The following is a 25,585-nucleotide window of genomic DNA, read 5'->3' as shown; positions in this document are numbered from 1 at the left end:
ATGTGAAATTAAAGCGTTAACATTGAACTATAACAGAAAAGTCCTGGCCATACAACAAAACCAATCAGCTGAAAGATGTTAAAGGAGAAGTCCACAGCTTGTTACAATTTTCACGTCAAAACATCAACGAACACCACTGATCACTGGGTGAGTTTCATGGCTTTGAAAACGAATGTTTAGAGTGGTTTTAGGACAGATTCACACATGGCCATAGGCAGCACTGTTAAGCCAGGCAGGGGAAAGCCAAATTCTCCAAAAATGAGCAGTCATAACTATTTTGGTCATAGCCACTCTATGTCATCATAAACAACCCAGCAATGGGGCTCAAAGTGCAAAATACCGGACTTCTCCTTTAAAACACTCTCTGGAGCTGAGGGGAACTGCAATATGGATAATAATTCTCTGTGGGTTTGTCACTACGAGTGACACCTGTCACATTATACTATGAGTAGTAACTGATAAATTGTTAAAATAAAGTCATTGACTATTGCAGCTTTAACTTTTAACCCCGCTCTTCCTCTTGCATAACCTATTGCACAACACCAGTGCTCAAAGTGGGCTGCCACTCACCAGTATGCTGTACCAACACTTCCACATTTTACTCTTAGGTGCACAGAGACTTTTTCTTAGCACCAGCACTTCTCACATCTGCAAGTACTTTTCTCTGCCCTCTCCGTATCAGCTTCTCTGGGCACTTCATAATGTACTCGTCATCCTCCGCTTATCCAGGTCGCGGGGGCAGCAGCCTCAGTAAAGAAGCCCAGACAGTCTTCTGCCCAGCCACCTCCGTCAGCTCTTCCGAGGGAACCCCGAGGCGTTCCCAGGCAAGCCGGGCGATGTAATCCCTCCAGCGTGTCCTGGGGCGGCCCCGAGGTCTCCTCCCGGTTGGACATGCCCGAAACACCTCCCAAGGGAGGCGTCCGGGAGGCATCCTTACTAGATGCCCGAACCACCTCAACTGGCTCCTCTCGATGTGGAGGAGCAGCGGCTCTACTCCGAGTCCCTCCCGAATGTCTGAGCTCCTCACCCTATCTCTAAGGCTGAGCCCAGCCACCCTGCAGAGGAAACTCATTTCGGCCGCTTGTACTCGCGATCTCATTCTTTTGGTCACTACCCAGAGCTCGTGACCACAGGTGAGGGTTGGAACGTATATCGACTGGTAAATCGAGAGCTTCGCTTTCTGGCTAAGCTCCCTCTTCACCACAACGGACCAGTTAAGCACCCGCATCACTGCTGACGCCGCCCCAATCCGCCTGTCAATCTCCCGCTCCATCCTACCCTCACTCGTGAACAAGATCCCGAGATACTTAAACTCCTCCACCTGAGGCAGGACCTCCCCCCCGACCTGGAGTGGGCAATTCACCCTTTTCCGGCTGAGGACCATGGCCTCAGATTTGGAGGTGCTGATTCTCATCCCAGCCGCTTCACACTCGGCTGCGAACCGTCCCAGCAAGAGTTGGAAGTCACTCAATATTGTCATTGAAGTCCAATTTTCTGGCCACCTTGCATTGAATAGACAAGATGGTGAGGCTGTTCAATCTGTCTTGACACATTGTGGGACTTAAATAGTCTTTCATGCAGCTCACCTTGTGAAACGCTCTCTCACCACCAGTGACTGACGCAGGAAGAGTACAAACAGCCTCACAGAATACAGCATGTCTCTAAAAGTGCTTTGCATCTGTTCGATGGAGCTAGGAGAACCACGTCATCCGCAAAGAGCAGGGACAAGATCCTCCTGTCACCGAACCTGACACCCTCCACCACTCGGCTGCGCCTAGAAATTCTGTCCATAAAAGTTATGAACAGAACCGGTGACAAAGGGCAGCCCTGGCGGAGTCCAACCCTCACCGGGAACAGGTCCGACTTACTGCCAGCCACGCGAACCAGACTTGTGCCCCTACGGTACAGGGACTGGATGGCCCTTGGCAGAGGGCCACCAACCCCATACTCCTGGAGCACCCCCCACAGGATGCCCCTGGGGACACGGTTGTAAGCCTTCTCCAAATCCACAAAACACATGTGGACTGATTGGGCGAACTCCCATGCCCCCTCCAGCACCCTGGCGAGGGTAAAGAGCTGGTCCACGGTTCCACGTCCGGGATGAAAACCACATTGCTCCTCCTCAATCCGAGATTCAACTATCGACCAGACCCTCTTCTCCAGCACCCTGGCATACACCTTACCGGGCAGGCTGAGGAGTGTGATCCCCCTGTAGTTGAAACACACCCTCTGGTCCTCTTTCTTGAAAATGGGGACCACCACCAGTCTGCCACTCCAGAGGCACATGCCCCCAGTGTCCCTGCAATGTTGCAGAGGCATGTCAGCCAGGACAGTCCTACAACATCCAGAGCCTTGAGATATCCAGGGCGAATCTTGTCCACCCCAAGGGCTCCACCACCACGTAGTTCCTTCACTACCTCGGCGACTTCTGCCCCAGAAATTGGATGACCCGCCCCTGAGACCCCCGGCTCTGTTTCCTCACTGGAATACGTGTTGGTGGGATTGAGGAGCTCCTCAAAGTATTCCTTCCACCGCCCGACAATGTCCCCAGTTGACGTCAGCAGCTCCCCACCCCCACTGTAAACAATGTGAGCAAGTTGCCGCCTTCCCCCTCGAGGCACTAGACGGTTTGCAGAGAACCTCTCTGGAGCCGATCGATAGTCTTTCTCCCTGGCCTCACCGAACTCCTCCCACGCCTCCCAGTTTTTGCCTCCGCGACTGCCGCTGCTGCGCTCCGCTTGGCCCGCAGGTACCCGTCAGCTGCTTCTGGAGACCCACAGACCAACCATGCCCCATAGGCCTCCTTCTTCAGCCTGACGGCTCCCCTCACCTCTGGTGTTCACCAGCGGGTTCGGGGATTACCGCCGCGACTGGCCCCCGCGGCCTTGTGGCCACAGCTCGCAACAGCCACCTCGACAATGGCAGAGCGGAACAAGGCCCATTCAGACTCAATGTCCCCCTCTGCCCTCAGGACGCGGTCGAAGCTCTCCCGGAGGCGGGAGTTGAAGATCATCTTGACAGGTTCTTCCGCCAGGCGTTCCCAGCAGACCCTCACTGCTCATTTGGGCCTGCCAGGTCTGCGTGCTGATCCAACTCACCACCAGGTGGTGATCAGTTGACAGCTCTGCTCCTCTCTTCACCCGAGTGTCCAGAACATAAGGTTGCAGGTCAAATGATACGACTACAAAGTCAATCATTGACCTGCGACCTAGGATGTCCTGGTGCCACGTGCACCGATGGACATCCTTATGCTCGAACATGGTGTTAGTTATGGCCAAACTGCAACCCTCACAGAAGTGCAATAACTGCACACCACTCAGGTTCAGATCGGGCAGGCCGTTCCTCCCAGCCATGCCCCTCCAGGTCCTGCTGTCATTGCCCACGTGAGCGTTGAAGTCCCCCAGCAGGACAATGGAGTCCCCGGCCGGGGCACTGTCCAGCACCCGTCCCAGGGACTCCAAAAAGGGCGGGTACTCTGAACTGCTGTTCAGCGCATAAGCGCAGACAACAGTCAGGACCCATTCCCCGACCCAAAGGTGCAGGGATGCAACCCTTTCGTCCACTGGGATGAACCCCAACGTACAGGCAGAGAGTTTGGGGGCTATCAGAAAGCCCACCCCGGCCCACCACTTCATAATGGCCCCATGTAAACTACATTACTTGTGAATTACAATAATGCTGGTCTGCCTCCAAAAGGGCAACACACAGAGAACACATGCAGAGTCAGAGGATGACACAACAGAACTTTAAAAGTCAAATCCTATGTCACTAAATGAGAGCTGTGAGCAGCAAGCTAACGTTAGTGGCAGTCCTAGCAGGAAGGAACCTGTTGATATAACACTAACATCAGCAAAACCACTTGTGGCTGCTGCCACCGTTTGTGACGACAAGACCAGTTCTTTAGAGTTATCCAGTTGGTGTTGTTCACTCGTTACTAACAAACCATCTCATGTAATGACTCGTGTAACTACCCCCCATCATCCGACACCACACCATGGCTGGTGGGTCTTCACCTTATCGGGTTATCCAGAGCAAAAAGAGCACTGCAAGAAAAACTTAGGAACTGCAATAGTGTGGAAGTTTTGCTGCCACCTTCACAGTATTATTCCAGTTATCATGGCAGCAACCAGTGTATCCTCACTTCTAAAAGTGAAGTAAATAGAATTTCAACTTTAACCCTACAAAGTGATTCACAAGAAATGTGTACTTGCATGTTTTTGCGCCATGCTGGACAAGCCTGCAATGTTTTGTCAGAGCCCTCTGCATCAGGACCTGCTGTGCTAACACAGTGCTTTGTTTTTTGATGCAGTGTTAATGTTAGTCTGAACACAGCCTTAGGCCGTCAACAAAGAGGCCTGTCTGATCTACTGATTGCATAGATACAATGTGGTTAATAATGTAAACAACAATAACACCAGTGACGTGTGGAAAAGTTTCACCAGGTGGAGGTTTCCTGCCAAACTAGAACAGTGGTTTGACACACAGCTCACAACACAGTCTGAAGCCAAGGGTGAAAATCAAATTGTCCATTGTGACTCTTAGATTCAGGATCTGGTACAAACTTATGCTAAAACTTAAAACATACAAATTGGGGCAATGCTAAAAAATTATATTCCCAACTCCCCTCTTTAAAGTTGGCCCACTGCTAAACCTCTCTGCTTGCAAAGTAATCAATATTGTCATTGAAGTCCAATTTTCTGGCCACCTTGCATTGAATAGACAAGATGGTGAGGCTGTTCAATCTGTCTTGACACATTGTGGGACTTAAATAGTCTTTCATGCAGCTCACCTTGTGAAACGCTCTCTCACCACCAGTGACTGACGCAGGAAGAGTACAAACAGCCTCACAGAATACAGCATGTCTCTAAAAGTGCTTTGCATCTGCATTTTAAAGATTGCATTTAACAGCCGAAGTAGAGAGAAGTTAGGGGGGAAATTGGTGGCATGAAATGATGAATGATTTATTAACTGGTTTCAAATCACTGAAGGCTTATTTTCCTGGTAAGTCATATGAAATTTGTCCTCATCACTGTGACCTTGAATGTCAAATCGCAGCTAGTTCCTTAAAAGATGTACAAATGAGTGATTTTGCTTTTGCAACATGTAACACTATTGCATAACACAATTGCTGAATTCTGGTGAACTCATCTTCAGCCATCTCACCATGATAATGTTGCCTTTGTTTTTGACCATTTGAGGTTTGACTGGTGCTCTTTTACTATAACTATGTCATCTTGTGGTGCCCTTTTCTCTTGCGATGGTTTAATGGCACCTGACTGGAGAATTAGCTCCACAAAGTGTTTATCATGATGAACTAACTTTTAATGTTTGCACACCAGTGGTGGATGGAAAATTGCATTCATTTTGATTTTTAGTCTAAAATTTGTGCTCAATTTGGATGGAAACTTGGCTTATATTTTGGCCTGTTGGAATGACTTGTTGTGACCAGGAGACTCCAGGAAATCACTGTGCCCAGCCACTGGTCGCCAAGAAATAGTTTGAACACAACTCCTCACAAAACCACAAACTGTCATTTTTACAAAGTATGTATTAAACAAGCAAAATAAGACATGGTAATGACTGAGCTCAATCAATCAATCATTTATTTATTCGTCAAATGAAATGATATAAGGTAAATTCCACTGCAATATGATTCTGTCGGCTCCTTTAACTTGTGCATTGCACTTTAGTACTTTTTCACCTCTTCTTACAGTGTACAGTAGGCTGCTACCCTGTGATGGTCCATGTTTCCAGACTGGCTGCAGTGTGTGTTTATGTCATCCCGAAAGGTTCTTGTAACCCATGGTTTCTGGTTGTGGAATCATTTAAATGTAGTTTTGGGTTCAGTTGCTTCTGTTCTTTTATAAATTAAGTCCACCACAGACTCAGTAAGTTCATTGATGTTACCGGTGACGTTGACGGTGGTGTCGTAGAACGTGTTCTAGACTCTGGCTGGCTTCATCTCTCACATCACTGGGGGCATGCGTCGTAGTTTGTTTACATATCTTGATCTCAACAAGGGGTGGGCGATATGGCCTTGAAATAATATCACGATATGTCAGGGTATTATTGCGATACGATATTATTGATGATATGAAAAATTAGTAAAAAAATGTATTTCATTAATAATTTAAGAACACATTATTGCAACAAGATAAGTAATATAGTTTTGCATGTCAACCTAACATTTTGCCTTCAAATATTCAATAAAAACTAAACAAAAAGAATCTCTCATTTCAATAGTTTGTGATAAACAACAGTAACTCAGAGTGAGATTCAGATTCCGTATACAATATTAACAGTTCAACAAAATAAAATATATCACAAATTACACACTTAAACAGCTCCCACATCCAAAAAATATACCCTGGGATTTTCATATATATATATATGTATATATATGTATATATATATATATATATATATATATATATATATATATATCTTTTCTTTCAGCAAAATCCTAAATGACTGAGTTGGGTTTTGGGTCATCACGCTGTAACCTGTGACAGGCTGTTATGCTACGATATCACACATTCACATATATGTACTTTTATGTCAAGTGGGCGTCATGTAGGTTTACATCACCAAAGGTTTATGACAAAATCACTTGACGCCACTAACTCCTGTGTGTGCAAGGCAACAGAGGAGAGGGAGAGACACTGTGCTGCTGCCAGAGGAGCTGCTGACTGAGTTCCCTCTGAGCAGTAACTCACTAAGAGAGTCTGAGAAGTTTGTGGCTGTTCATAAAAAAATCAGGACACCCCAGCCTAACAACGCCACAGTTTATTCCCCACTACCGAAGGTGCTCCTCTTTTTGGAACCACGGCAGAGTTTGTAATAGTTTTGCATTCAGACATGCTTGTTTTTGCCCTGGGTAATAGTATGATGTCAAATTGTGAACAAGTCAAAATATTGCAAATATCACAATATGAATTATTGTGATCTATATGATATGGCACACCCCTCGTGGCCACTCCACTCTGCAGCCGCCTCTGAACAGTGCACAGCAGTGATCCAGAATTTCTATTCCTCTTGTGGTGCAGGCCCATTAGGCTTAATCCCTACCCTAACTTGTAACCCTAATTCATAGTGAGTCATTTAACGTATAATACAGTCATTAAAGACCAGTAGGTCTGCGGTTATAAATGTTAATAAGTTACTAATAATGGGTAATAAAAATCAATTCTGCTGATACATATGCTTATAAAGTATTGAATTGCAAACCTTTCTCAGAAGGTCAGAGGTCAGGTGAACTGCAAAGCTACAATGACCAAGTAAGTGTTCTGCTAGAGAAATAACACCAGCCTGAGAGATGTTTCATTAACTGTAAACCCCAAATTGCTCTCAGTATTGGCTTATTATTTCTTAAGAGAACATTAGTAAACTAGGTTAGCCATAGGTACAGTCTTGATACTCTTGGCTTTTAAGATGCTGGTACTGACTTTCCAATTTAATATACTGCTCTTGCCTTCTGTGGGGCCAGACCGCTGCAATGTAATGTACATTGCTCAATAGTTACAACTATGTCTCTGCCTGCTTTTTAATGACAGACTTTAAATTCCCCAAACTGTTCATTAATCTCCCATTCATACTTTTCTTCTTTTCTTCCACATACATCATTGAGCTCATTCTGGTGTCAGAGCTGAGATAATAGAAAATTATTTCTTTTATCTAACATCCGGAGTTGTAGTTATCCTTTTAACATGCAGATTTCTTGATTCTTTAGTGTAATATCTCATCGAAAAGACAGATCATTTTCCCTATGTCTCTGTTTGGTTTTGTTTGTGCAGCTGACAGTCAACACTACTCCCAGTAATTAGAGAGTGCTGCAGGTTTTTCCACTCCTAGCCAGTCTCTGTGTGCCTTGTTTGCCCCATGTTCTGGTAATTTATCATACGTTGTGTGCCATTCACCCACAGACCTCTGTAACCATCTGAAGAAACCTCTGTACCACTTAAAGATCTTCTATTCACTCATGAAGGAAAATCTGCAAAATCAAGTTCAAGAGGATATGCCTCTTTTTCATTACCCTGCCTTCTCCCTCATGCTCCCTGCTTGTGCCTCTCTCTCTCTCTTCATCCTCGGCTCCTCATTACTGCGGCTGTTTTTCTTCTACCTCGTCTTCCTCTCTGTAGCCTGACTGAGACACCAGGCACTGCAGAGCAGATATACCCAGCGAGACACTGTTAATGTAGCTTAACAGAAGCACTTTAATGCAAACGGATGTGGTGGTTCAAAAGAAAGGAGAAATGAAAGATTTGTGTTGATGTGCTTTTGGAAGATAACCATCACGTCTTTGTGGGTTTGAATCATCTCTGGCCACACTGCCAGATGAACACAACCATGGCTTACCTCCTGTAAGTGGAGCAACAAGCGCTGTATCAGGCTCAGGGGTTGAACTTGATTTTGCTGGTGCGCATGTTGGTAGCACAGTTTCTGCACTAAGGAACAAGGCTTTTACCATCACATAACTTTTTAGTTACGCTGAATAAGTGTGTAATGAATATGTCAGATAATAGATATTCAACATTTGACAAAAGCACAAACCTTGCATCATTTGTTATGAAATTACAGAGTTGTTTACTCCCACCATTTTTCATATTTGCCTAAACTGTCAATATATTTTGAATGTAGTACATGACAGATAATCTGTGAAAACTTGCAAGAATCCACCGCATCTGGAGAAAAACAGTCAGAGCTAGTAGGACTTTCCACCACATGTCAATCTCTGCTCGTGCACCTGCTGCACAGCCCCCCTCCCCCCACGCATGCTCTCACTCAGTCAGTCTCAGTATCTTTAGCTTGCTGCCTCAGATGAAGCTTGCAAACACAATGGTGGAGAAACAACCACCGGCAATTAAAAATCTGCCCAGCTTTCCTTTGCCAACAAATGCGCACACGGCAAAGACTAGTACAACAGCAGAGTAACAATCGTTCACATTCCCTGTTATATGACGACTGATCTTGTCCTCTGCTTAGAGAGTAAGGAGCTCCCAGGCCCCATTGTTTTCTTAATTTGTGGACATTTTTGGTCACTGTTCCTCTTCACTGAGTTAGCTCCTAACTGCTATCAGCTCAATTTTTAAATCTCCAGTGGTGGGACGCATAACACATAGTCAAAGCGTCACACCCATGCTGCCCAAGATCCCGTCCCGCCTGCTGTCCTTTTTATACACAGCATATTTCAGCTCTGTTATTACCACCGATGCTTGGTCTGTCCATTCCATGACCCTTTTTTACAAAATGGCAAGGTGGAAAGAGAGAGTCTTCGCGGCTCTGATTGTTTTTATTCAGGCACAGCAGATTCTTGCAAATGCCATTAGGAGCATTAGGAGGAGCCAGAGAAACTTGATTTTTTGACAGGTTATCCGTCTCACTGCTGTCAGAATACAGTTTTAGCAAATATGACAAAATGCTATTTTTCTAAGTTAAATTCTGCAGCTTTAAGGTGCTAAATGTGTTTGTTTTCTTCCCTTCACAGTACATGTTCCAGAACCAGGAAGCAGAAGCTTTTCCAGCTACTGGATGTGAGGAACAGTGATCGATCTGTGCTGTGGACTGTCCTTTCTGAAGTGGAAGGTAACAACCCTGTGACATAATCTGTCAGTATTTCAGCAGCTGGAGGACATATCGATCATACAGTTCTAAGTCTTTAGGGGATGAGGCTGATGATATTTATCTATCATTTATTTTAATGGCAACAAATCAGCACCAAAACCAACCATGTGTTAATCTGTCTTCAACTACTTTCTGACTTCCCCAGGCTGTCTGTGGCACTCAAACCCAAAGCCACTGATTCCTACTGGAGACATGAATCTTTAAAATAGGTCATGAATATATTTAAAGTACATGTTCAGTGACTGGGTAATAACAATTTGCCAAAACAGCAGGGCACTGTGATTTTTAGTATTTGTTCCCCAAACAGGAGATAACAGTGCATTCACTGGGAACTATTTTGAGCTGTGAATTAATACATATTTGGTGCTGTAATGAGTATTTCCAGCAGCAGGACAGTATATGTGGGACTGACTTAAAGAAATCTTTGTTCCTGTCCTTACGGTGATAAAGGAACATGTCACTCGGTGCACCACTGTGGCACACTGATGTGTTTATAAGTTGGACAACAATAGAACATGCAGTTTGTTGATAATAAAAAAATATATGGAAGGAGCTTCTTGGTAGCTAAGTGGTTATAACCCACGCCACATTTCACCACAGTATCCTAGGTTCAATTCCAGCCTTGGGACCTTTGTTGCATGTTATACCCAACACTCTCTCTGCATTTCCATGCTATTCTGTCTTCTTTCAGTAAAGGTGAAAATACAAAGAAATAAAAACACAGAATATCAAAACAGGAACATCATAAAACACATTTTTTATGAAACTGTACATACTACTCTCTAGCAAAATATGTCATTGCCATGGTAACAAACATTATGCTTTTGAACAGTACTGTAGACATATGGCAGGTCTATTATTTTAATGTCATTATAGGTCAAGAGCATTAAAAGGTATTCTCATACATTGTTCAAGGGTATTTTAATGCAATACTCATTTTTCCATACATTAGCAACACTTAAACTCCTTACAAGACAAGGACATGTCATGTAACATCTTGCCAACTGTGACTGGCGCTTATACAAGACTCTCCTCAGCCCAATCAATGTGAGCTCTGTCGTTAGCACTCTGTACCTTTTGACATCACCAAGCACAGGCACACACAGGTCAACTGTACGTTTTATATAATGTAAAGCATATATGATGTATTTTCCTGAATTCTTGTGACTTTCTTTGCACCAGTTTTGCCTTTTCTGCATTAGTTTATGTTAGAAATGTCTTCATTTTCATCAAAATAAAACACAAATGATTGACTGGGGCAAAGGCATGTCTTAACCGTGTAAGCTAATGACAAAACAAAATTCACTTATTAGTCATGAAACCAACAATTTGTGGCAATCATTTACACTATAAATATGGGATACAAGTATTGTATTAAGAAAGACATGACAAAATCCTGTCCTATCCTTAAAACTTAATGGTAACTAACTTCACCTACCTGTGTGGTATTAAATGAGTGAACTATAATCCCTCATTATTTCCATTCAAGAGCAGATAATTCTGTTGTCTGTTGTTATCCTCATCCCCATTCCTCCATGTGTAACTATGGAGGTGCTGTGCGTGCTCAAAGACTGACTCTGTCATCTCTTCTTGTTTCTCTCCTCAGGCCACAGAAGCTGCTGTTCCCCTCATTATTCCACTCTGCATGGGTTCGATCCCACAGCCCTGCCAGGCTGTTTCTTACGCGTGGCTTTACTTTCTTTCTTTCGTTCCATTCACATACCTACAAAGTGCAGCAATGAAGAAGTCTGCATGCTTATATTTCCTGGCCAGTTGACTGCCATTGGGCCTATCAGCCACCAGCTCTGTGGGCATGAGGATATATATATATATATATATATATACTCCAATATTACACCAGCTGGATGCAGGCGGTGCATTCTTGGCTCCAGCACTTTAGTCTTTGTGTGAGAGGGAGTTCCTGCCTGTGAAAGTGACTTTTTCTTCCTCTATTGTATAAAGAATCTATTACGGATGTACAAATGAATATTTTTATTATTTTATCCTTCCTACAAAAATACTGTATTTGTATCCAAGAGAAAACTTAAAGCAAAAAAAAAAAAAAAAAAGTCACTGTGAAAAACCATCTTGGGGGGACAATGTAGCATACTGTATATTACAAGTTATGTGAATTTTGTCAGTCTGTGTAAGGTTGTTGATGATGTAAAGGCTCCTCATATATTTCATGCATTTCAGATCATGATAAATGTGTTGAGATAGATCAGAGGTGAGTAAGCCTTCTATGATATGAAAGGTTCCTTTAGCAAAAATGTGGATTCAAGCCACTGTAAGATCCATTAAGAAACTTTTAGTTTTCTAAAGCATATCATGATAGGAAGTTTTACACACTGAAGCACCCATCTAATGTATCTTTGCACAGGCCTGACATGTAGCTGGAGACTTAGAGTTATTTCTCTTCTGTCCATTTAAATGTGAAGTTTCAAGGAAATATTAAAAGATGGACTTCTCATTTGACAAAACCATGAACACCACTGCATTTTTGCACAATCTGTATCACTAGTTATATAGAGTTATGACAACAGGTCATTTATTTTCTGTTTGTAGATGACCAACACTTTGTTGCTCTACACATGCATGTCTAAAAGAGATACTGACCTCAATAACAGGGGTTTCAAAAATCCAAAAGCAAAATTTAGCCTTGGAGACACAGTGTCTCTGAATGTTACTACTGTTTTTAACTGGCAATACAGGCCACACATTAAGTTAAACCTTGAGTGTGCATAGAACATAGAAACCCTAATAGAGAGTCAAGACAGTGGGATGCTACTTTTCATACTTTGTAAAAAAGTTAAAAAATTAAAAAGATAGAATACTTGTCCAGGAGCCAGTCTTTAAAAAGATTTTGTTATGGTTGACTGCGTTTCAGTAAATGCTTGGTGGGGTGGTTACTTGAGAATTTAATCTGTTATAGAACCATGAATACCTGCTTGAAGAAATGCATATTAATTTTCTGTATTACTAAAGATAATGAATAACCATTGGATGTAAAATATTAGTCCTCAGCACTGGTTGCAGGCAACAGTTTAATGGTTAACTTGATGCTGAAAATTCTTCTGGGAAACCTCCAGGAGATGAGTTGAATCGTGCAATACTGTACAGAACTGTGAGAACTCACAAAATTGCAATACATGGATGACCATAGGAATGTAGGAAACAGCAACTGTGAGTGGTGGACTGGAAGACACCATAGTAAGATGCACTGCAGAAGGATAATGTTAGCCTGTGAATCTTAAAGCCCTGCTAGTTCTTCATGCTGAGTCGGACCAAAGCTTCAGCTTGTAGTTTCAGCAGCCCAGTCGCCAGAAGAAAATGTTGACATTGTATATTTTTGCAAACCATGAGTATGTTACATTTGCACATTTCATACATATCATATCAACATTTCAAAAGTGATGTAGTATAGCAGCTGGTGGATGATGTGACACCTAGGCGAGACACCTACCGAGCTGCAGACCACTGTTCGAGACCAACTGGTTGTAATTTAGTAAGCTGTCACTGTTTTTCCAGTGGCTTTTAGGCACAAAAAGCAAATGCTTTTTCCTAGACATAGTTGCTTTTCCTGCCTGGATCGTGGCATGAAATGTAGTTGGTTTTTTTAGAGACACTGCTGGTTTTCCTGCAGGGATATTAGCACAATAACAGCTGTCTTTTGCTGAGACATCACTGCTTTTTCTGTAGAGACAGAGAATGAAAAACAGTTGTTTCTTTACCGAGACATCGTCGCTTTTCCTGCCCAGACAATGGCACAAAGTTGTTTTTGCTAAGACATTGCTTCTTTTTCCTGTGGGATAGTGACATGAAAAGTGATTGTTTGTTACCAAGACACCACCGTTTTCCTGCCAGGAAAAAAGCAGCTGTTTTTTTTGTTTTGTTTTACAGACATAGCTGCTTTTACCACAGGGATGGTGGCATAAAAAGTGGAGGTTATTGTTGAGAAGTCATTGTTTACCTGCTGTGATAGTTATTTGTTATTATGATGATCCAGCAAGTGTTTTTAGACAGACAACACTGCTTCTTCTGCTGAGATAGAAGCACAAAAAGTAGATATCTCTGATTTTTCTATTGGGATTGTGCCCCCCAGAATGCTTATTTGAAGCCAAAACATGATCTTTTCCTAACCATTATTCCAGTGGTTTTTGTGCCTAAATGTAACCACATGTTTACCACAGCCTTGTTGAAATGAAAAATGTCAATATATGTGCAACACAATAACATGCAAATGCAACATATCTGTATGTAAAAAGCCAACATTTTTTTTTTTTTTTGTGACTGGGTTGGTTTCAGTTTTGAGGAGGCGCACAACAGCTACAACTTAGCCTGCTGCAAGTCTATGCGTATAGCCCCACCGTAACCGTAACCCCTTATAGCTGAATGCCTTCTTGCACAAAATAGCTGGACACTTTGGGAATCTAAAAGCCCTGCTAGCTCTTTACACCCAGTCAATCCATGCAGATTTGAACTAGCTTAACAACCAGCCAACCAGCAACTGTATTTTCAGAACTACACTCTGCTGCTAGCAAGGCCAAAAACTGGTAGTGATTTGCATTAGCTTTTAGAAAAGGGCATGTACAGTGGTACTTGGTACAGTATGATTTAGCAAGTTAGAAAATAAATCCCTCGGACATAGACAGGATTGTAACTGATATATTACGGCACTGAGTCAGGAAAAAACGACAGCTGTGTTGATACTGGGTAGATTTACTGAGACATTAAATTGAATTTGCCAGATTAAAAAGCTAATGCAAACTGTCCCTTGCAGGTTAACATTTTTGTGTCAGACCCTCCTTCCGTGTGCAACAAGCTGTGGTGTATAACAAGTGAAATTGCACTAAAAATCACAGTTGTATGATATTTGAGAGTATACAGTACATTTTAGACATAGCATTTATTCTTGTTCCTCATGATAATATGAGTGTTGATGATTTTTTTTTTTCAAGGAGTGATAAATACACACATTCAGTTGCTGTTGTGTTCTTAATTTATTCTGTTTTCCATTTAATCATTTGCACTGGAAACAAATGGATGTGTGTTCAAATGACATTTATGCTTGTCAGGATTGCAGATAAATAAGGAAGTATTTTTGTTAACTGAGTGAAAAAGATCTCCGCTGTAACAAAGCCTGGCATCCCAAAAGCACTTCTGTACTACTTACAGACAACAACACATCAGCACATCAATACATTAAGAGAAGATGGCAAAACCCTTTCTTGTTACAACAAAATACACTTGCTGTCAATAAAGTCACACGGGCAGTCTTAGTGCTTAGATGATTTTGAAAGCGGGCCACAACCTGCTTAAAATGTGAAATGTTTTAAATGGTTTTTTGCAAAGACTAAAGTGTATTGTTACAGCGAGTCAAAGAAACTGAACATGTATTCCACCTGTGTATGAAATATTTAAGTTGTTAAAACAAATAAAAGTGAAAGAAAGCAGACTAAAGACATTTTAATTACTCTCTTTGAATTAGTGTTGAATTGTTATTTGTTGTCTGTAAATGCATGTCCTTGTTTATGCAATTAACTATGAAATGTCTAACAAATAGGCAGTGCTGTGTGCCAGAGCAATTGGGGCCAGGAATGGATTAAACAGTTTGTTGGTCTGTTTTGACATAAACTGTTACGCTAGGGCCACACCGCCCGCGGAAGCGCCGCGAATAGCCTCGAAGTGCCGAGAAGAGAAGGCAGTTTCCTTTCGGCGCCCATGTTAACCGACTGTGTCGTCCACACTGGCCGCGCCGCACCGGGGAGCTCCGCGGCAGGCTCACGATTTGCAGCGATCAGTTCGGCGTCTGGTCTATTTTCTGCGCGAGCCGCGAGCGAATCTGACAAGCCAGGCAGTGAAAAACAAAAGATGGGAGCAGAATCACTTGTCGACGGCGTGGAGAAATGCGTGTCTGATGTGAACGGAGGTACTCCGGCGCGCGAGAGAATTTCGGTGCGCTGCGCTTCCGCGGGCAGTGTGGCCCTGGCGTTAGCATTAGCCTGCCTGGCAGTGGTTAGTAGTAACATGGGTGTTGCAGAGGTGACGATGAATGAAAAATCATCACAACTACATTGGAAAGCTTGGTGCAAGAACAGTAACCATTTTATAACAACTTTTGTGAAAAGGCAGCCATTTTGAAGTACATCATAAAAACTCCAGTAACACTTGTAGTGTTAAGAATTTTATAGTGACATTAAAATATTTCAGCTTCTGGCCCTAATTAATGGATATATAGAAGATTTGATATGGTTATATTTCCTCATAAGTGGGAGCATGTAAATATTAAAAAGCAGTGGTCCAAAAATCAAGCCTTGTGGAACCTCTGATGAAATATTTGTTTGCAAATCAACAAATGTAGGGTGATCGATGGCAGCAGAGAAGCTCCTGTTCTTTAAAACCAGTTTATAAAAGGGCCTGTTGTATCAACTGAAACCTAATCCATATGGACCCAGATATTTTTGTGAACACGGTTTTCCCTCCTTCGTTCTCAAACATTTCTTTTCCTCATAAGCACAGATAAAGAAATATATCTCTGTTCAAATGAAAACGCAAAACACAACAGTTACTGTCAAGAGTAGCCAAACCAACAGGTGGTGATATAACTGTAACCCTAAAGCCAAGCAAAGAAGAAGATGAAGAGGATCCAGACCTTAGCACATTTTAATGCCCCTGTTCCTCAGTTTGGTGGAAGAGTAACTGTACATTTATGTGTAAACATGTAAAAAATCTTGTTCTCAAGGTGAGAGGGAACATTGTTTTGGTCATGACTGCTATCACAAAATGTCTTCTCATTTGTGGCACTTCATGAAGGAGATAACGGCAAGCATTCTGAAGTCTTTAGTTTTCTACACATTGATGCTGAAGTTTCTAAAAATCATCGCCCTGGAAGGAGTTTTGTGAAAGATCTGTTCTCATAAAACGCAGTTTGTTTGTGGATAAAAGGTCAAAACACATAGAGAGGACTACGTTTAAGAATATAACCATGTAAGTGTGGATAAGGCCTGAATTTCTAAGTCTTTCAAGAGAAAGGAGACAGAAGTCAGAATATAAAAAAGAAAGAAAGAGCTGAATGCATAATTACAGTTCGTAACCTCTGATGTGGTTCTATGGGCATGGTGCTGTTTACACTTACACTATCTGACTCTTTCTGAATGGCGTCATTAATAAAATAAGGACTTCAAGGTAACTGCCATCACCTCCATTATGTAAATACACAAATGTTTAGCTTACATTTCACCCACATATAGTACTGTTGGATTGTAGATTTGGTCTTCAGTACAGTATGTATCTGTCTATCTGTCAGTCTATTATATTGTGGTTTGCTTTGTCCACTTCTGTCTAGTCTGTTTTCCCTCTCTGTCATCCTTTTATTCCATTAATTGCATTTTCATTTTACAGTATTTACACTGATGTTGTTTTAAACTCTTATGTACAAAAGCATTTTCTGAGTAGTGCTATACAACTGAAGTTATTATCTTCACATGATGTCTGAGGATGTACAACAAAGACTGAGGTGGGGTCATCTGTAATAAGCAGCACACAATGTCTGGGGGAAAAAGGCTTCACAAAAGACACTTTTCATTTAGGAATTCCAATTATCTTTTGTCCTCTATGTGGCACAGATAACCAGCAGCTTAGAAACTGCCAACCTGGCCAGTAGTGTGTCCTGGATTAGATAGACCTGCAGTTATGGTCATTTAATAATGCTCATTGTCAAGGCTGCCAGATATCAGTGCATTGCAAATATATATTAAGCAAAGGGTTGGTGCAGTGTCACCGTGCGTGAAACACTTTTGTCTTAATCTTATGGATGAGAACTACCATGTATTCAAATTAATTTGGGCTCTCTTCATAACTTAAATTTCTTAGAAGATACACTACAAGCTAACATATATTTTCAGGTTAGCTCCTGCCTGGTAGTTGCAGGAACCAAATAAACCACATCAAGTTTATTTATATAGCACATTTAAAAACAAAAGCTGACCGAAGTGCTGTGCAAAATAAAAGAATGACACGCAAATATATAGCAATTCAAAATGTACACAAATATAAAACAGGATAAAATTGGTAAGAACAATTACAAACGTGTAAGGATAAAATAAAATACTAAAATACTGAAATCACTACAGACAACCAAAAGCCATTGAAAATATTTACGTTTTAAGATTTGTCTTAAAAGTGTCAGTGGAGGGGAAGCATTTGATCAAGAGGGGAAGGCTATTCCAGAGCTTTGGAGCACCAGCTGCAAACGAGACATAGATGACTGGCAGACACCTAGGCACAAAGAGTTACAATAGCCCAGCCTTGAGGAGATGAATGCAGTGGTTACAGTCTTGAGTTCATTGTGTGAGATGATGGACTTAAGTTTTGCGACGTTTCGTAGTTTAAAATAACAGCCTTTCACTAGAGTGTTGATTTGTTTGTCAAATTTGAAAGAAGAGTCGAAAATGACACCAAGATTTCTGCCATGGGTATGAACGTAAAATGTGAGTGGTCCTAAGTGGCTGACTATGCTGTTTGTGTTGCTGGGGGAACCAAAAACAATAACCTCTGTTTTGTTATCATTTAACTGAAGACAGTTTGTGATGTAATAGAGTTGGAATCCCCTGGGTTTAATGCAAGATAAATTTGTGTGTCATCGCATAACAGTGAGAAGAGACTTTGTGCTGGTGGAAAATAGCGCCTAATGGAACCACGTACAGTGTAAATAAAATGGGCCCTAAGATGGAACCTTGAGGTGCCATCCTGAGTCGGACTCAAGAGCAACTTCATACCAAGCAAAAGGTCCTATGCTTGTTGGACTCATTTCCCTCTCCTCCCTCCCCATCTTTGCGGACTTTCATGTTCTTTATACTACGTCTGTTGTTCTGAATGTCTAATAATGACACAGATGGGCTTACATTGGGGTTGATTTAAAGCCTGGTCTGTCTCATACAGATGCTAAAGAGTGACACCAAGGACACTGCCAAAGTAGCGTATTTTGACATCCTGGGACATGCAGCCGCTTTGCACTGTGCTCATATAACACTGTCCAAGCACAGTTCCCACCTTCTGGCTCCCCTCCAGCTAACAATGATAGCTCTGGCAACACTGTTTACATTGTTACTTCACTGTTCATGTTGTTAGCAATGTGAGTTGTTAGCCACCAACTCAGCCACCTCCATGTTGAGAACCATGTGCAGACAACCTCTGAATCATAGATACAAATTTTTAATGCACTTAAAAATTTGGCGTTACATTTGGTACATTTTGGCACATACTTTGTTGTTTAGAACTAAATACACAAAGTTTAGGCCTTGAACTTGACCTGAGACTTCATGGCGAAGACGTGGGACTTATAAAACAATGACTTTTGGCCGACCTCTGACTGCAAGTAATTGCAGCTAGCTGACAGCATAGCTGTTATGAACAATCATTTACACATCTTTGTTGTGCCACAGCTCCATCTGTTTGTGTTGTCACTTTGATTTCTTACCAGAAATCTGCTCCTACTGTAAAACTCTGTAACCATGGAACTTTGTGACTCATACAGCCAGCTCCTGGTGCATATTCAGAGCATACTTTATGAAATGAGAGTGGCAGTATGGTTTGGATATGCCAACCCTCCCCTCCACCAACATTACAAAGATAGTGTTGTGATGTGTTTTGAAAATGACATTCACTTCAAACTCTTGTAAATTAGGCATAAGTGCATACTGTCATGCAACGCATTTTAAGGGCTTTATGTGCACACACACACACACACACACACACACGCACAGGAAGTATAGCTGCTATAAATATCGTTATCTCTCCTCTCAACTCGTGTCTCTCTCAGGTTCTCTCTGTCTTGTCTTCTCCTTGTTTCATGGTGGTGGAGCTGCACTCCTCTCCAGTTACGCCTCTGATGTAGCAAATATTCCATTTGTGAATCCTCCAAATTAGATTTCAGCCCTTTTAACCAACCATCAGCCCAAGAGTGTAAAATCACTGTCTAAAATTTTCTCACAACAATGATGTCAGAGAAGGTGTTGCTCTCTCTGATTACTGGCACATTGCAGCTGCAGCTAGGCGTGAAGCGAGATAAGTGCACTTTCCCACAGCTAGGCTGTACTGAATATCACTGTGATAAATTGTGGTTTTCCTTCTTTTATTGGTCTTTTTAAATGTACAAATGAACCAGTGAATTTTCTAGATATGAACTTCAGGTTGATGTTTTTAATGATTTTAATCCTTTTGTTGTGTTGCTGCTGCTGTTTAATGTTTTTCATTAAATCAACCTTTCAGGAGGTCAGCCCAATTAGCTGTCATTATTGCTGCTGTTTATATTTACTTCTCTCAGAAGCCTATTATCAGTCCTAAAATCCGGCCATTCATGTACTCCTCACTGGATGACTCACACAATACAACCTTTGTTTTGTTTTATTTTTTTCTGGCAGCTAAATATTTTAAATTTAACTAGTCTGTTGAAGCTACAGTCTGTTCAGCAACTGTATGGTGAATATTTAAGTAGTGCGACCTGGAAGATGGCATTATCTGTGCTGTGCTGTCGGAAGTGTTCTGTATGAGATACCTAAGCAGTTATGGCTTTTGAAAGTTCTTATGCCTTAGAGTCTCTCCTTGTTTTATATGATGATTTTCTGTAATTATTTTAGTTTTTCTCAGTGCAGTTTTCCATGTTATGTAACCTGTATGTCTGGCATTCATGTCGTGACATTTCTGACATTTAGCTGATAAAATTTTATGATGAGACGGTCAGTGCGGTGTGTATGTCTAGTCTTGCTCAAGAACCTGTAATACATACTGGAGTTGTGGTGGATGTTAAACTTGTGAAAAATGAGATTCAGTGTGCAGATTTAGGATCCTTTTACTTTAGCTTCATTTTGAAGGTCAACTTTACCTTGAGGTATCAAGCTCTTTGTAGCTTAGAATATAACTTGAGATCAGATGGTTGCTACAATTCATTCTCCTTCGAGAATGGAAGGAGTCTGTCTGTATGTATACTGTATCTCTCCTTTGATTTTCATGACAGCTGTTCATCTGATTGACTTCAGACTTGGTAGTTTTATAACTGAGGTCCCAAGGAAGAGGAGGAAAAACTTATTAGTTGCGCACAATGTATTCTCTGTGTAGTGTATTGAGGGGGGGGACACTATGAAAGGGATACTTCACTCACAAAATGACCATTTGTATATCAATTACTGAATGTGTGTTATTTTGAATTCATGAGGAAAACTGTTTTTCTCTCTTCCTCCACAGTAAACTGAGACTCTGAGAAAACAGCAAACATTCTTCATGAATTGAAGTCATAGGGGTCTGCATTTCAAAACAGCAAAACCATATGAACTTGTGCAGTGTAACCCAAGTCTCATTTATCCAGGTGTACGCTCAGTATTTCCCAAACATTATATTACAAAACACTTCTGCCTATGAGTAGCGTGCCATGAGCATGCCCGAGCATGTGCTTGCATATGAGTTCTGCTTGAGCAGAGTTTCAAGGCAGGCATATGTTCAGACTTTTTACTAGGCCACACATTAGACTGTTTGTACAGACATGTTTTAAATCATGTTTAAACAAAAATGCATGTGGCCAGGAGGTAGTGGAGATTGGCCCGTTACAAACAGGCATGTTTTGAACAGGCACTGCACTAGTCTGCTAAAATCTGCTAAAAATGACAGAGTGGCCACAGTAATGGGGCAGTGCAACAAGCTGTAAAACAAAAGTTACATATTATCATCTAATGAAGCTGATGTGTGATATGTTCAGACAAATGCCTACTAGACAAGAAAGCCAATTAGCAGGGGCACACCATCAGGAGAGGCAAGCCAGGTAATTATTTGGGACCCCACGAAAAAATCTGGGAAAAGGGTCCATCGATGGCCACTCATATTGGCACATTTTGCAATGACAACTATAACCTCCCCAAAAAACCACCCATAAAGGTACTATACAGTGCATGACCAACAAACACCCGTAAGTGCAGCTCCCTTTAACTGCTGTATGAAAGCTAGATACTGCTAACTATGACAGTCAGCCAGCTACTTGGAACTGTCATACATACAACATTAGGTTTTACCATTAGTGCAATGAAACAGGGCACCAATGGGCTTTTCTGGCTGGGGCCCTCCAGAGTCTAGGATCACCACTGCTAATTAGCTGATCAGTACATGAAACAGCATGTTAACCCACCAGCAATGTCACTTGGGTTTGATTTGGTTTGGTTTGGTGTGGTCTGTGTTCTTTAATACCTCTAACAATACACTGTCTGCCCTGACATGTAAGCTACAGCATTAGTTTGTTTACTGTATCTCTTAATCTACATTGTAACACCAGGCAACTGAGATGAAAAAGGGCTGGGTTAAGTCTGATATTTACCTGATGACCTTCTTTCTCCTTTATTCCTTTTTATAATTAAAAACACAATACATAAAAAAAAACAGGTTGAATGGTAAGCGGACTGCACTTTTATAGCACCTTTCAAGTCTTCCAGCCACCCAAAGCCCTTTTTACACCGCATCACACTGACCTATTCACAGGCACATTCATACATTGGTAGCCGGGCTACCATAGATGGTGCCACCTGTTACTTCGTAACCATTCACCCGCTCTCACACACCGATGGATCAGCCAGTGGGAGCAAGGATACTTCAACATGTGGACTGGAAGAGCCAGGGATCAAACCGCTGGCTTCCAGTTAGTGGATGACCCGCTCCACCTCTGAGCCGCAGCCACCCGTTGACGTTACTTTGACTACAAAATGTGATGACTTAGTGTGTTTCAGTTGTACTTTAACATCAGTAACATTAATTGAAACAATGGTAAACAATTCATCATCTTCAGTTCAAATACTGAAAGCAGCAGTTTTTTTATTACTTATATTGATGCATATAACAACATTTATTAAAGTGTTCTTTATTTATTGTTTCTTTATCTTCTTATAGAATTACTCAAAGCAGCCTCCACTTTGATCTTCTTAATTGTTGTGTAATATACCTACACAGTTTCACTGGAATATGCAGCATTAATAAGTGTAGTTTCTTGCAAAGTGCACAGAGTGATATTTGCTTGCCAATAGTTTCAGCTCCACCAAAAGTAAAGCAGAGCTGTATATGAGAGGTATTATTAGACCTTTGGAAAAAGCTTTCAGCTCTTTTTAAAAATGTTTTGAAACTACAGCCAAGTGGGACATGATCCTCATTTAAAAATCTTTTCTATCTCACTGAGTAACTCTCTGTCCTGGCCTCCTTTGTCTTTCCTCTCCTCTCTACTGTTCATCCCTCCCTCATCTCCTCTTTTCCTTTCTCTTTCTGTCTTTTGTTCTCTTCACACAGATTGCTTTCTTTATCTCCTTGCATCCACATCCATCTCCACTCTGTTTTCTGTGTCCTTTTTTTTTCTCCTGCCCCCTTCCACCATTCTCTTTCTCCACCTCTTCTGTATCATTGTGGATCAGCTGTTGTTCCCATTTTTCCTCCATTTCTTCCTCTCTCTCCATCCTGCACCTTATTTCCGCTCTTTTCTCCTCCACCATCCACTGTGCTCGCATCATTCTGCAACTCCTCTGCTCCCCACACCCTACACAATCTCTCTTACACCCTGTCTTCTTCCTCTTCTTGCTCTCTATCCCTCCTCCTCCCTCATCCTCCCTCCCTCCTCCATACTGCTGCATTATTCAGACTGAGTGCTATTTGGAATGGCTTGTGTTGTCCCTGAGTACTTCTCCTCTCATCGTGCTCCATGGAGCATCTCTCTGGAGCAAAACCTTCGATTGCACCAGACACACACACACACACACACACACACACAGGCAGCAGGTCAGACCGTGGCACACACATGTACAAAATTTATAAATTCACAAACATATAGCTTCCTTGCATTTAAGCATTTCTCTGCATGCAGAGATGAATGTAAAGACATTCTCACAACTGCTATGTCACACATGCTGCTTCCTTCTCTTTCTTTCTCTTTCTTCCCCAAATACCAACCAGGGGTCCTCAGAGATCACTTAAGCAGGAGCTGCAGGCAGATGCAGGACCAGACTACAACAGAACAAGGCGTCTTTTATTCATAACTACCAGCAGCATCGAGCTGAAGCACTTCAACTGCAGGCGCCACAGCCTCACAACACAGAGCGGGGACAAGCTCCTGCACAGATGACAAAAAAAAGGAAAAAGAGGAAACATCCCTGCATATTTTATCGTTTAAAAAAGCAGGGAGGGCTGAATTGAAATACAAAGAGATACAAGGAATTGCTGAAGAGTTGCCTCACTGGAAGATCCTGCATCTTAAGTGATGTGAAAAGTAAAGGAGGAGGAAGTACAGATGAGAAGGAGGTGAGAAGAGATGTAAGAAGATAAAAAAAATGTTACTGAAATGAGCAATTGTGTGTGTTTTATTCTCTTTTCTCTTTATTTTGCACTGGAGCCATTAATGTATAAAGAGAAGTGGATACCAGGGTTCCCACAGATCCCTTAAAGGTCCTAGAGGGCATTAAATTTATTAATGAAAAAATAAGACCTTAATTGGTATTAAATGTTTGCAATCAATATGTCAGAAGTTAAAAAAAAAATGCTAGGATTTTATGGGTTGCTTTTTTGGATTCTGCACTGTAAAATCTCAAAAATAATTGTTAACATTTTAAAAATGCATCTATAATTTAGCAAATGCCTCTCACATTGAGGGCACCAAAAAGTCACATTTTAGTCACTGTAAAATTGGTCTTAAATTTCATTTCAGGTGGCACTAAAAATTCTTAAACTAACTACACCCTGAGGAAGACGCAAGCTGATGCACGTTGGTGTGTTTTTGATTTTTCAAGTCCATTCAAATAAAGGCCTTCTTCATTTTTCAAACTATCTTGAATGCCTGGTCCTGGATTATTTATGTTGTTTTTATATTGGCAGTAAGTTTTCCTCTCTTTTTTGAGGTCTAAATCTAACTTGCCTTAAACTGTAGGAACTCTGGGATACAGCATTGGAGCTGTGAAAGTTGTTCAGTGGCGCATGAAGCACAAAAAGTTTGAATTCAGTATTTAAAATTACGTGGCTTTTCAACTCTGCTTCCACAGTCCATAGAGCAGGAACACTAGAGATTTCTGACAGCCAAGCGGCTTATTTTTTTTTAGCACTTTGCCAACTTGAATGGAGATAAAATCATTTAATAGTGTGGCAACAGATTTTTGAAATGTTATTGGACACAATGGATTAAATCCTGATAGTGAAACAAGTATTTTACAGTGGTTGTGATGCTCAAAGAGATGACAGAATGCAGTTTTATCCAGGTGTGGGGGCTCGATTGGCTCCCCCCCAGAGTCTAGGATTGCCACTGGTTGTGTAGCAATAATAATAAATTATCTAAACTATCTGTCTAAAGTATCTCCACTTTGTAAGACTTATAATATGAGTTACAGAAACTGGTTTTCAATGAAAAATACACAGTGATGAAGTGTTTATGAAGGTCATAAGTGTGAAATCACAACTGTTCTGGGAGAGACAGAAAACCCTTTGTGCTTACATTTGCAGCTTGAAGTGGCTCTCAGAGAGTTTTGGCAGATGTCTCCTCCATTGAGTATTTGTCTTTTTTCAGCACAGTGGTCTCTGTGACACCTCAACTATCTTTCATTTCTGACAGCAAAGTTTCTTTGTTTCCTTCATAATTTTGCTTCTAGCTGTGCGTTTAAACTACAGCGAACACAATTGAAAGATATGAGGGGTGAATGTTCTTGGAAAAAAGGTTGAGTGGTAGTGGTGGCTCTGATGATGTGACTGGAGCATCAGGGTTGAAACTCTTCTGCATTTTTCATGCAAAATATCTTTTTATAGCTGAGTTGTAGGGATGCAAGCTAGCTGCCGGTGAAATGGAGTTACTGACGTCAAACAAGACTGGGACACTGAATCAGTGATGATTTATATTTCCTTACAAAAGATCCAGATCTTAAAGGTCACAACTCTTAAACTGATACGCTGTGCTATATCATTCCAG

At 41.6% G+C, this 25,585-nt stretch overlaps 1 protein-coding gene and 1 pseudogene across 1 annotated transcript in view; both read left to right on the top strand.

The window, feature by feature from the left end:
- Nucleotides 1–11,339, top strand: part of hsf4 (heat shock transcription factor 4) — a 31,592-nt gene extending 20,253 nt beyond the window's left edge. Inside the window, exons 12-13 of the mRNA XM_049575081.1 lie at nt 9,485–9,582; nt 11,228–11,339. Coding sequence (XP_049431038.1) covers nt 9,485–9,544 — 60 coding nt within the window. The 3' untranslated portion in view covers nt 9,545–9,582; nt 11,228–11,339. The remainder of the gene's footprint in view (nt 1–9,484; nt 9,583–11,227) is intronic.
- Nucleotides 1–25,585, top strand: part of LOC125887275 (uncharacterized) — a 753,166-nt pseudogene that overhangs the window by 376,127 nt on the left and 351,454 nt on the right.

Source organism: Epinephelus fuscoguttatus, linkage group LG4, assembly GCF_011397635.1.
Source record: "Epinephelus fuscoguttatus linkage group LG4, E.fuscoguttatus.final_Chr_v1".
In the NCBI taxonomy this organism is placed as follows: domain Eukaryota; kingdom Metazoa; phylum Chordata; class Actinopteri; order Perciformes; family Serranidae; genus Epinephelus; species Epinephelus fuscoguttatus.
Note: the sequence above shows the minus strand (reverse complement) of the source record. Positions and strands in the feature narration are given on the sequence as shown.